Source organism: Neoarius graeffei, chromosome 11, assembly GCF_027579695.1.
Source record: "Neoarius graeffei isolate fNeoGra1 chromosome 11, fNeoGra1.pri, whole genome shotgun sequence".
NCBI classification, from domain to species: Eukaryota; Metazoa; Chordata; class Actinopteri; order Siluriformes; family Ariidae; genus Neoarius; species Neoarius graeffei.
The window spans coordinates 80,492,296-80,506,086 of record NC_083579.1 but is presented as its reverse complement, the minus strand read 5'-3'; the positions used below and the strand labels follow the sequence as shown (position 1 = coordinate 80,506,086).

General features: G+C 38.8%; 1 protein-coding gene across 1 annotated transcript in view; it reads right to left on the bottom strand.

Annotated features, from left to right (window-relative positions):
- Positions 1-772: 772 nt before the first annotated feature.
- Positions 773-13,791, bottom strand: part of nipal3 (NIPA like domain containing 3) — a 32,186-nt gene continuing 19,167 nt past the window's right edge. Inside the window, exons 7-11 of the mRNA XM_060934776.1 lie at positions 12,742-12,877; positions 9,882-9,970; positions 9,649-9,712; positions 7,720-7,814; positions 773-2,743 (exon numbers count right to left, since the gene is read on the bottom strand). Of these exons, the coding sequence (XP_060790759.1) occupies positions 2,559-2,743; positions 7,720-7,814; positions 9,649-9,712; positions 9,882-9,970; positions 12,742-12,877 (569 nt within the window). The 3' untranslated portion in view covers positions 773-2,558. The remainder of the gene's footprint in view (positions 2,744-7,719; positions 7,815-9,648; positions 9,713-9,881; positions 9,971-12,741; positions 12,878-13,791) is intronic.

Sequence of the window (13,791 nt, the reverse complement as noted above, 5' to 3'; positions counted from 1 at the left end):
TGCATCCATTTTCTGAACATTTCTAAATACTATGTGTTACGTAATACTTAATCAGTAATATTGGCTAACCACCAGATAGTGACAGTATTTAGCTAGATTTAACTAGGTATGAAGCTATTCCATTGACGACAACTCTGGAGTCCTGGGCAATTTTCACGAATTAATGTATTAACAAGCTTTTCAAAATGTTCTAAATGAGATTACACATTATTTTATATTATATATCTCATTATATATATATATATATATATATATATATATATATATATATATATATATATATCATTATATATATATATATCTATATCATTATATATATATATATATATATATATATATATATATATATATATATATAATTATATATATATATATATATATATGATATATATATATATATATATATATATATATATATATATATATATAATTATATATATATATATATATATATATATATATATATATATATATATATATATATCACTATATATATATATAAAATTTAAATAGGCATATTTAATTTTGTTCATTACGCCATTCATAAAATGTTACTTAAAAGTTGAAATCAATACAAAGGAAAGAAACAGCGCTCTTAACTTAATAAACACCTCCTACAGCCTGCACTTCTCCCAAACTCTGCGCTTAAAAAATATATATAACTCGTGACACATACATTCACCACTCGTAGATAAACTTCATATCTTCACACCACCATGTAATGTTCTTTATATTATATGGACACATCCACAAAAAAAAAAAAGGATGCAAGTTAATCAAAAGAATTTTAATTTTGGACCAGTTTACCATATTGACAACATGCATCTAGTCAGCAAGAAAACACTGGGAGTGATGTCATCGGAGTGAAATATCGGGAATTATTATCCATACAGGACACTTTTTTGATGGAATAAAAACGTGTTCTGTTCCCTTCTAGCAGGTTTCATTCATTTGGTTTGACAGCATGCAATATTGTTAGCATATCGCTTATCCTATGTGTATTGCGTCACTCTACCCAATGGAGAATGAGCGTTGAATATAGTTTACGATATTGCATGGTTGTCAAGACATGACATCACATGTCATAGATGTGAAAATTCCATGCTAACGAGCGACTGACACAATTTGTAAACAAACATGGCCGCTAAGTTTGCTTCGTTAAATACAGAAGATTTTGAAAGACGCATTGAACACCTGAAAGGAATGTGTATGTATAATAATAATAATAATAATAATGTCTGGCTTTTTTCGTGGTCTATCAGATATATTCCATTCAGCTACTCGTCTTCGACTCGTTCAGTATCATGCTCGCTAAATGGAATATATCTGATAGACCACTCAACACCACAGTATAATATAAATGCGTCACTCTGAGCCACGATATATTTCGTATGAAAAATGCAAGTTTTCCAACACGAGATGATAAACTTCATATCTTCAAGCCAGCATGTGATTTTCTTATTATATCGACACAAACAAAAAGTCTCCAAATTTATCAAAACAATTCATTGATTTCCTCACGAGTGACAGAGATTTACATCATGGTTTTGGTTCTCCATGTCCTGGATGGAGCATGCATGAAAAATACAAGTGGTGTATTTCCCACTAAAGCACTCGTGTCCATATAATATAACATAATATATAAAAAACCTACCGTACTTGCTGCTATCAAGAACCAGGTACCTTATACTAGATGCATGACACCGTGATTATACTGACGAGAGTAAACTGATCCTCGAACAGCACAGACTGGAGATGGATGCACCATGCACACACGCTTATATCTAGAGATAATTTAGAGAGTCACCAAATGACCATCTGACATGTTTTTGGGAGATGGGAGAACCCGGAGAAGCTTAAGGAAATCCACAGGGACATGAGACCACCAGCACCACCACGCAAAACCCCATACAGACAGTAACCTGAGCACAGAGTCGAACTGGTGCTATGGCACCATGCCACGAAAGGCAATATTGCAAATTACAACTTATTTCCTAAGGCATTTTTATATGGTATTAAATACAATGATTATTACAGGTGTCCCTCAAAATGAAATGCAAGTGAATGAGATCCTAAAGTCACATGACATACAAACTCACCACAATCTTCACTAGTGTCCAGTATTATGAATTAGGGATGAAGTTTTCTTTGGCTCTGATTGGAATATCGATGAAGTACATTATAGTATGTTAGAATGGAAACACACAGAAAGCTGAACACCAGTACAGGTTAATAAAAAGAGTCACAGCAGGGTGGAATAAAGACTCATGTCTTTCTTAAGCTGCACTTTTGCTTTAGCTCATCTGTCGTAGATTTCAAAAACAGATGACAGTTTGATGCTCCAGCATTGTCTCAAATCTCTGGAACTTTCTTTAAAAGCTTGGATTTGTAGACAAGTCTTCCAGAATCATCCTGATTCTTTTATTGGATCAGCAAGTCAGTCAGTCATTCAGTAGTCTGCAGAACTAAATACTTGAAGTGAGCAATAAGGTCAGATGCAGCTTTTATTTTATCATTATTTCAGGTCTTAATCACTGTTTCTAGAGCCAGAGGTACAACTAATCTTTTTTAAGCTCGTCTTCCTGGGACGGGGGACTCGTGCTGGGAGATATACACATGTCCTGAGTTGCCACTGCTAGAGCTGTAGGTGCCACACTGTCGTTGTTCACGAGGGTGCCATAGGAGAAAGAGCCGTTATAATCTGGCTGAACAGGCCAGGCTTTGTCATGGATCGTTGGAATACCTGTGTTAAAAACAAGGAAATGTAGGCGCACACTATTAATATTTATTAACATTATTATTAATATTTCAAAATAAAGCAGAATGCTAATAATAATAATAATAATAATAATAATAATAATAGATGACCATCTTGCACTGATGAGATTCAGTATTTCAGTTATACATTTCCTAGAAATCTGTAAGGAATAAAAAGACATCAGTGTTCTCCCCAGGATTAAAATAAAGGCCCAACTTTTGGGGGTCCCTGCAGGGCTGCACACGGGGGGGGGATTTTGAACAAAGGGAGGCCATTTGATGGCATCTACTAACTTTTAGGAACATTTTATGGTGGTACTGACACTTTTTACTATTGACATGGTTGAAAAGGCTTCTACAACAAGGTGAGGTCTGTGATGCTGTACTTTGTAGCATGAGGTTCACATGAGCAATAAATAAAGTCATCATCTGACAATAATACAGTATATAATAATGCTGTTTTATTACCTGAACCACTGCCAGAACACCACTAACCAAAAGTTTAAATGAGTTCTGTTGCAGTTATATATAATAATAATAATAATAATAATAATAATAATACCACCCCCTGCAGACTGCATTTACTGCACAAATGCCACAATCCTGAGTAGCACCTTTATACTTCAAACACCTTCAAGCACCTTAACAATCTACTGTGTCAACAACATCTTCAGTTTCACTTCTTTCCTCTTCTCTTTCTGGCTCTTCTGTCCTACTCTCATTCAGCTGTCGAAAATACGAATCTATGGGGCGCTGAGCACGACTCGCACCTCTTTTCAGCATGATTGAAACGTGGAGATGTATACCCACCACACAAAAACCATAAACCATGATCTCGCCCGTACACTGAAGCATCATGGTACCAGTGCAGCAGCAAAGTGATTGGGGGTGTTTGTTGTGATTGGGGTATTTCTGGTCTGCCTGAGTGCATCATGCCAGCAAACTGGCCCAAGACACTGATTTTCCTTCAAAATATGCCCCAAACATTGCAAGGTAGAAATCTGACACAATTTTTCAGTGAGTGTCCGGGGGGCGATGACACATGGTATAAATTAGGGATCGACCGATATGTTTTTTTCAGGGCCGATACCGATTATTGTGGAATTGGGATGCCGATAACCGATATGTGCAACCGATAAATGTAAACATTATAATTCACATGAAATTAAACATAGCACACACTGACACAGACCTTCATATCCATGAAATGCATGTTTAATTGTAAAATTGAACATGAAATTTTGTGCAGGGAGATGCCAGCAGCATTTGTACAATAAAGTCAAACATTAGTTAGAATAAAATGAGAAATAAAGCACCATATCACACCTGGCTTGTTTAAATGTTCAAATAGCGCTTTATAAAGTTACCTAACATATACAAGTGCAATGCGCTTTTTGAGCACGAGTCACGTCATGAAGTTTACTCATCACCATAACAAATAGCCAGTAGGCTTGCGCTAGCCTACAGAACACAAACACTACGTTTTATTTCGTCTTCCCTTGACCTACGTTATGCTGGGGACTGCTTACTATGGACAGGGGCGCAGATACGTTTTTTGAACTGGGGGGGACAAAGCTGCCAGCAAACCAACCCCACCCCCACCATGTGTTGTGCGAGGAATATACTCTGATGCCCTCAGGGCGGCGACATTACTCAACTAAGACAAAAAAAACCATCACTCCTTCATCCCTGCAACCGTTAGCTTGGGCCTACTAATAAATAAAGAGTAGGAATAGAGCACACCTGTGATGTCTGGTGCTCTCATGTGCTATTTACCACTGACACGACAGGATGTCATGTGGGTTGAATGTGTGTGTGTGTGTGTGTGTGTGTGTGTGTGTGTGTGTGTGTGTGTGTTCTGGATGACTGCTGACTGTTTTGTCTACCCTTTGTATTTATCTATAGCATCTAGGTCTGTGTATCCTATGTATTGAGACTTGGACTGTCAAAGTTAATTACCCATCACTGAAAGAAATAAAGCTTATTGATTCTGATACTGATTCCAATCACTCCCCAAGCATGCCATATGCAAAAACTGTTTTATTTAAACATTAACTGAGTTTCAGCACACTGATTCTTTAAGAAAACAGAAAGAGCAGGGTGTAAAAAAAAAACACAAACAAAATGTAATTAAAAGTCACTTCTTACTTGATGTGCCTTACAAACACATAAGTTCCAACTGTTAACCATAGCGAGAGGCTGGGCTACGTGTGTGTGTGTAAAGCGTAAACCAGTGCATCCTGACTTTCTAACTATGCCTGTGTGTTGCGTGAGCGGCAGTCAGTCAACAACTCTTCACAAAGTTTCCTTATGAAACAATATGCTCGCTGAAATTATGGCAGGGAACGCCAGATTACACATTAAAACTGCCTTCTGAGCACTGTATCTACAGGCTACCACCGAAAGAAGGAGGCTACCAGAAAGGCATCTCTACTCCGTACGATTTTACTTTCACTACGACATTACTTTGAACAGACTATCAAAAAATTGCAAGGTGATATGATAAAGTAAGGCACAGTTTACTTACAGTCGTTTTTTGAAAAAAACGATGCAATCGTTTTCTGCCTTTTCGGTTTGGCACCCTTCATCATGCCGTGTTGGGGTCCTGAACTAGGAGGAGCTGTCCCCGATATGCCTGTCAAACTTGTTGTGGGTAACCATAGCAACCAAGCTCGAGCTCGCAACCTGTGCAGTCTGCGCAGCTCAACCAACCGAATATCAGTCTTTGTTTTGTTTTTTGTGAGTTGTTGCAACTATGTATGTACTGCTGTGCACCTCAATAAACCGAATGGTAATTAGTCTTTTGATTTTTCCGTGAGGTTTGCCTTATGCAAAGAAAGACAGCATAGACGTTTTTTCCTCCCTATAAGTGGGGGGGGACCGAACGAGATGAATTTAAATCTGGGTGGGACGAATCCCACCCGTCCCACCCTCTATCTGCGCCCGTGACTATGGACAACATTACATGTAGTTTCAGCGAGACTAGTTGGTTGTAGGCTAATTCAAGTGCTTCCTTCCGTAAGCTAAGTTTGCCTGGCTACACAGATGCAAATGGACAATTTTAACGAGCAGTAGATGAAGAATGTAAACATATAATGATGCTGTGCTTTTGCAACTTGTGTGTTTGTGACTTATTGCGGCAAAAGCAGCGTGTCCTTACCTTGAAGTGGGATCTGCTTCTGCCCGAGTGCCCATACGGCCACCTTGAAACAGTTCACAGCGTTTAGCTACGCATGTTGATTGGCTAGATCTCTTGTGCCAAACAAATCAGATGTTGTGGTGGGCGGGACCATGTTCTTGAACTCAGAGAGGCGAGTGCAGGAAAGGACATGCAGTGACAGTCGTGTTAGGAACGAAATGGCTACAAAAAGGCATGTTATAGGCATATCGGTGGAAATTATGGCCGATACCGATAACCCTAAAAATGCAGAATATCGGCCCAATATATCGGCCAGGCCGATTATCGGTCGACCCCTAGTATAAATAATCAGCGACAGCATGATGTGATGTGGCATGATGCAAAGCAGTGTCAATATTACTACTGTTAAGTTGATTATTTTCCAACAATTGCACACCAATTTGCCAAGCACCACAATTTTAATTTATTAATGAACATCAAATCAAGGTTTCTGAATGTCTGTTGTTACACTTAATGTCATGGAAGAACTGTCAAACAAGTTAGTTTCTGTTATCACTTACAGAGAAACTAGAAATAGCTGCAAACTCAGCAGCCACCGTTATCTCTCTCTTGAAGTTAAGACAAAACCACAACTTTTCATGTTCCACAAAACCACAAACAAACAACAAACTGGTCTGTCCTGAAGACTTCTCACGGTGATAAATACAGGCCGTTACAGGCCGATAAATACAGGCGCTGCCACTGGAGACACCTTCAATCTTTTATCATATCAACAGTTACACTTTTTTTGTTTTGTTAAATAACAGAATAAGCCTTAGATTTTGTGGCGCGTCCTCTGTACAAGTCCCTGTGAATTATCTGCACTCTTAGAAAGGCGGTGCTCAAACTAACACAAACCATGTTAAATTCTTACACAACGATGGGTGAGGTTTGGGACAACGCTTGTGCTAATTTTGACACTTTCATTGTGTAAATGATTTTAATACTGTGAATGTGTTAGGAAGGTGAACATGAAGATGTGTAAACGTGTGTAGGAACACACTGTTCTGTCCTTGGCGACACACACTGCGTTAAAAAACGTTCAAATCCCAACACAAAAAACGTTGTGTAATTTTTCTACACATTCCTTCTATGAATGTGCTGCTTTTAGGCATTAATGATTCACCTAATTCACGACTCGATTCATGAAGAAAATTATCACCAAAAAAAGCGCAAAATTTATTTTCTATTCATGGTAAGTTATAAATAAATAAATAAATAAATTCAATTTTCCTAATAACCAGCAATAATCATTTACCCACATTTGTAAAGAACGGATTAAAATAACAAAATTAATGAAAATATTCCTTCTATTAAAAATAGGCCTTTTCCGAGTAAATTTATAAACAAACATTTGTTCTCCCTCCATTTGCTTCTCTATCTTTCAGCACTCTGTAAAAAAGAGCTCTGATTTCTTGTTAAATCTATTTGTACACAATCACACAACAGCTCTCTCATTTTAGATCTGTTTTTTTGTATATTTTCGCAGAGCTGTGTTACTTCTACCTAGGGTGAAGTTACATGCATTCCACCTATTGTACATTATTGTGTCCTCTGCTAAACTTAGACTATGCAGCCTGATAATAATCACGATTCATATTTTATCTCATTGATTCAAATTGTCATAAATTTGTATCATCGTGACTTATCATCGTGCAATAGGTCATTATCATGACTCACGTTACTTCCTTTAACATGCAACACTGAATGCATTAAAATACATAATGCTTCAGGTTTTTTTTTTTTAATGGACATTCCTGGGTGTGTATGCGTCTTGCACTGACCTTTCATCATGTCCATGGTCACGTATGGCTCAAATGCTTTGGCTTTCTTCTTGTTTTTGGTGATGCAGAAGATGCCGAGGAAGCATGCAGCACATCTGTAGAAAGAGTCAAACATCATACACTCGGCACATCTCTATATACATGTTCTAATGTTAGCACTTAAAGCTGTACTGCCTTTCAGATTTTTCAAGTGTAGGTCATAAAAAGAATTTTCCCGAAACCCAATTATTTTTGTTTAGGTGACCGAAAGCTACTGAATTCGAATCACGGACTTCCAATTTTATTAGGGTTTTTAAACTAGAACAATTAATGAATTTATCTCCACGTGGCTCTAAATTCTCCACTATTTTTTCCTGCTTCACCATGACCCAATACAAGATCATCATCGTGTTTTCCCGCGTGGCACGTGGTCGGCCTTGGGGGGCAGCTGCTTGGCTGATGGAAAACAAGAGGCCAACAGCTGCGTGAAGTCAGTCTTGTGCATCATCATTTTCAAGATCTGTTTTTTGTCCATATTCAGGCATTCCTCCATCTTATTCCAGTTAGTTCTTCTATCGAAAAGGACTTTCTTCAGTAGGGAGTCGTTGCTCATCCGACAGACGTGTGCAAGATACTGTAGATGTTTGGTCTGGTAGTAGTGTTTTATCGGTGTAGAGCCGGTGATGCTCTGAAGCTTACCGTTTGAGATTTTATATGCCCAGTCAAGCTCTCCATCAACGAGGGAGGATGAGTCCACGCCCTTTCGTTGTTTGTTTTTCGGTGGAGCATTCTTACGGGCAAAGCCTCCCGCGATCATTTTTCTCAGGAAGCTCTTCCAGATCACCTCTAACTTTTGGGTCTCTGCTGATGTGAGATCCCACGCTTGAACACTGTAGAGCAGCCTTGAGCGGACACAGGAGGTTAAAAACTTCATTCGCGTACTTAGACAGATTTCACGATCAGTAAGGATGTGCTTCGGCTAGTTCCATTTCTCAAATGCTGAGGCAAAACATACTACGTCATGCATCATGTGGTGGGCTTTCCCCGTTCACGCAATGCAAGGCATTGTGGGATACAAATTTGAAACAGGAGAGAAAAATGGAGGGCGTGAGTGTGTGAATGAAACATGAAAGAGCGACTACAGTAACGGAAAGAAAGCAAGAAGAAAAGACATTATGTTATATACGAAGGAAAGGAAACGCAGGACCAAACTAATAAATATGGGCGCTCAGCGAGCACCTCGGTGTGATCAGCTGTTCGTTTAGCGACAGAATGATGGAACTGTCAGTGCACGCTCAAAGGGAAACCTGTAGATGGCAGTAATGCAACACTGTGGATGCCAGCTGCCGTAAAACCCAAAAGAAGAAGAAGAAGGTAAACCTGCGCATGCGCACACGGACTTCCTCTGTCTGCTTGACTGCGCCAAGCGAGCGATTTCATGCACATTATTTGCTTTAATCCCCTCAAATTAAATAACTTCCCAGCCACAGAATGGCCTGATATTTTGTGAGATATTACAGAAATAAACAGATATCACAATCACCACATTTCAGACGGAACTAAATTTCACAGAATTTATAAAATCGAAAGGCCGTCTAGCTTTAGTTGTCAGGACTTTTTCCAGACATTTAATAACTTCCTTATTGCATGCACTAAAAACATGAACTCATACAGGTCTGTGTGTAAGAATGTGTTTTGATGAATGTAAATAGAGAGAGAGACAATATTTCATACAATTTAATCCTGAGTAAGCCAGCAACAACAATGAGGGCATGAATATATGAAAGAACACCATTATATTGAAAGATAAAAAAAAAAACTTAACGGAATTTAGCAACAAGGAAGTTTAAATAATGTTTGTTTTTAAATAGTATAATAAGAAGAATCCCTTTTGGAGAGTAGGAGAGAATATAAAACGAAAATCACTCAGATATAATAAATCACACTCACCCTAATAAAAACATGCAGATGTGCAGAACATCCTCATGGTTGAATTCCAGGTAAAATATGGCTCCTGGATTAAAAAGATAAACAAGATGTGCACAACATAGCAATGAACCTCATAAATAAATGCAGAATATGTAGACAAAAACAAAAAAACAGCACTGAACATCAGGATCCTGAAATGAGTGGCGTGTTGGTTAAGTTTCATGGTGGAGAAATTGATAAGCCGTGTGTATTACCTGCAGCAACAGCAAACACGGTGGAGATGATGTAGTTAACGCAGGCGATGAGGGATGAATCGTACAAACGGGAAGCCTGAGTTAGAAATCTGTGAAAAAAAAGCACACCACTCAGTCATATTTACAGCAAGAATAAAAATGCCTCTGTTTATTTCTGCTCAGTCTCTGAAGGCCACAATGCTAGATCAAGGAATTCTTCCTCCAAAAACACTCATTAAACATAAACCATTAAACCATACCATCACATCAGAGCTTGGTACAGAATAATTATTCCAAAACCTTTACTCAGCAGAAGCAACCTCACCGATACGGATAAACCCAGGCCTGGGCTATAGGGATTGTCTCAGTCTGGTGTGAGCACCGACCACATAAACTGCAGGGGACCCATTTATTTATAGTTATCATTATAGTTATACATATTATGGGACCGGGCCTTTAAACACACCAGATCCACTACATTCGTAGGAATGCAATGGATTTGAAATCAGATTAAATAAAGGAAATTAAAAATAGCACAAATAAAGAAATAAAACCTGTACATGTACCTGCTGAAATAGTTATTGGAAAATCAACCATAGTTTTAAACAGGGCTTTGAACCGGTTCAAGGAACGAAAACGAAAACCGGGAACTTTTTCTATTTCACATGGAACAGAAACGAAACCAGAAACTTTATTATTTTTTATGTTCCGGAACAGAAACGCTTATTAAAAATAATGGTAACCGGTTAATACCGGTTTTTATTTCATTCCTCAAAGTTTCCGTAGCCTACAAATAAAAAAATAAAAAAGTCATTCTTCTCCTGCGCAAGTTTCTATGACCCGCTGGGGTTCACTTCCTGTGTGACATTCGCTGACTGAATGGAGAGAGCGGGAGGGTGGACTGCTATCACGTCTCCACATCTTAAATAAGAGGTAAATATTGCAGTCTATCGTTATTCAAAAACGTCAATTTCAAACACGATATCAATATATTTGTCCACGTTAATGAGAGGCTCGCGAACATTAAATGACGTTAACCTCTGTTAGCCTATCAATGCATAGGGCCTGACTAGCCTTTGGTAACACACTAAACGAATTATCTTTCATTTCTGGCACTTTTTCTGTTTGTGTAGATGGGAAGACATACTGAGAATCCAAATCGCCAACATTTGAAATAATAATTGTTTTGAATTATTTCTTGTCTTATTTAATGAAGGTTGTAATAGAATTAGCCTACATTTGGCTTAAGCTGGATGAGACAGAGACATAATTTTATAGCCATTTGTTAAACAGCTGACAGGGAACGTAATTAACCGTTCCAGGAGCAAAATTTTTTTGTTCTAACCGGTTCGGGAACATCTATTTAATGGTGGAACCCAAAACCGGAAACGTTAAAATTCCGTTTCTGTTCGGAACGAACCAATAGGAAAAAAATTCTGGTTCAAAGCCCTGGTTTTAAATGCATTCGCCCAACTGATCGGATTGCGTTTCCTTTTCTTTTACGTTACATTCCAGCCTTTTAATTTTGGAGCACAGCGTTTTCTTATCTGATTTCAGCAGTTATCACACTGTAAATTAGAGGAACGAGGTGGACTTGATGACAGTGATGGCGGTCTTGTCAAGTCTGGAGTGAGAGTTGCAAAAGTACTTGAATGAGAGAGTGGAGTCATAAAAATCTTTTACGCTTGCAGAGATTTGGTGATTTTAGTACAAATCAATAACAGTAATTGTGTGCTGACCCCCCAACCTCTACTCAACATTGTAGCACAAAATAGAAAGGGTCTACATGCTCATAATTGGTACAATTAGAACCAGAAAAGGTTGTAGTTTTATGAGCGACTTAGTTTTGGAGATGAACCCGAACAAATTCCTGGCTGCTGCGCGCTTGCTGCACACACTGCATACGACAACGCGTCACTCGCTCCTGCCAGCTCCAGCACTGAAAGTGAAAGTGCTTCACACAAGCTGGACACTTCCTGTGCGACGGCGTCCCTGACTTCTGTTTCCAGATCATAGGAACGGCTTCACGTACCAGACATCACTCAAATCTGTGAATCTGCCTCACAAAATTTTCTGCATGACGTCACTTCCTTTGAATTAACAATAACTCACCCGGAACGCATTTATGTAATGGCAGGCTCAAAGAGCCAAACTTTACCGGCTAAATAGAACATGTTCCCAGTCTTGTATTAAAATACAATTTAGACAGTAAACTATTTAACATGTCTAGTTTTATAAGGTATAATTGCCAGGTGTGATGTCATTTTCGTAAGACGAGCACTTTAACCAGTGGAGCTCCTGCATTCTTGAACGCACATTACACCACACCAGGACTGGAAGGAACCCTGACACCTCACATCTGCAAACACCCCCCCCCCCCCTCACTTGTGTAAATAAAGGAGCACTTGTTTTTCCACCACATTTCTGTCTCCCGAGTCTGTGTTCGAGTCTGAACGCTAGGGGGCGCCACATAACTCAATGAGGCGGGAGGTTAGAGTAGCTGCTATAAAACAGGAGCTTGTTTAGTGGATGTTTGGCAACATTAAAGGTAAATCTAAATGGATAAGTATAATGTGTTCCTTTTAACAAAGAAAAAAATGTTTAGCATTAACAAATTGCTCTGGTTAAAGAGGAAAAAAAACATTTTGGGACATTCTGTTACAGGAAAATCAATCAACTTCAGGGTAGTAGCAGTAACTCCAATTTGCATAAGGAGGCATTACAGCACCCTGTTGTTGATTATTTTCTTATAACAACACATTACCAGTGTTTTATTCCTTATTTAGTAATTCATTAACAAAGCCGAGATATGTTCTCCTTGAAGGAGAGAGAGAGAGAGAGAGAGAGAGAGAGAGAGAGAGAGAGAGAGAGAGAGACTCACGATGCCTGAAAGAAGATGGTGGCCACCATGGAGACGAACATGACGTAGAAAATGGGATAACTGAGCTGGAGGGAGCCCTGAATGCTGAGAACAATCATCCCTGCAACAGCCTTCACTGTGATGACGGTCACAGAGCCTGAAGGGCAAAGAACACAAAGAAATGAACAACGAACAATCCACATCAGGGGTTATTAATAATGCTTTAGTGGTTCACTTCCTCTCGCTGTCATGTGACTATTCATCTTCAGTAAGTATGTTATCCTGAACAGGGCTGCTGTGGATTTGGGAGCAAGATGTGAATACATCATGAATAGGACGGCAATCCATTATAGGGCACCATGCACCTGCGCACACATTCTTGTATTTTGGAGGTGGGGAAAAAAACCAGAGAACTCTGTAGAAACCACAGCCACAGTGAGAACATGCAAAACTCCGCACAGACAGTAATCAGGATCGAACTAGAAAACCCTGGAGCTGATTGCGTGATTGTGGCTGTTTTATTACTTCGCCCAGCACAGAGTCCACCAGGGGGCGAGGTATTGTTTTCGGTGGGGTTTCTTTATTAGCAATATTACGGGAAAACAGCTGGACCAATCTTCATGAAACTTTCAGGATAGATGGGTATTGGTCTCAAATAGAACCTCCAACATTTTGAGGTTCATCCGGTCAAGGTCACCAAAAAGGTCAAAATTGTTTTGTTTTTTTTGCGATATCTTCCTTCATATTCATCACCTTTACTTCAAACCAATTCCTAAATGTTCATCTTTCAATTCTGCTTCCACTGAGATGCTACATAATGGACGCGCTCTCATAGTTTTCTTTCAAACTTTCATTTGTTTGTGTGTGTGTGTGTGTGTGTGTGTGTGTTAACAATCTAGCATCTAGACAGTTGCATCAATTAACTTCAAATTTTCAGGGTAGGCAGGCAATGGTCCATAGATTACCTGATTAAATTTTGTGGGTAATCGGGTCAAGGTGAAGGTTAAGGTCACTGGAAAGGTCAACCTTTTGGTCAAAATAACATTTTCCATTATAACTCAAAAACGGTTG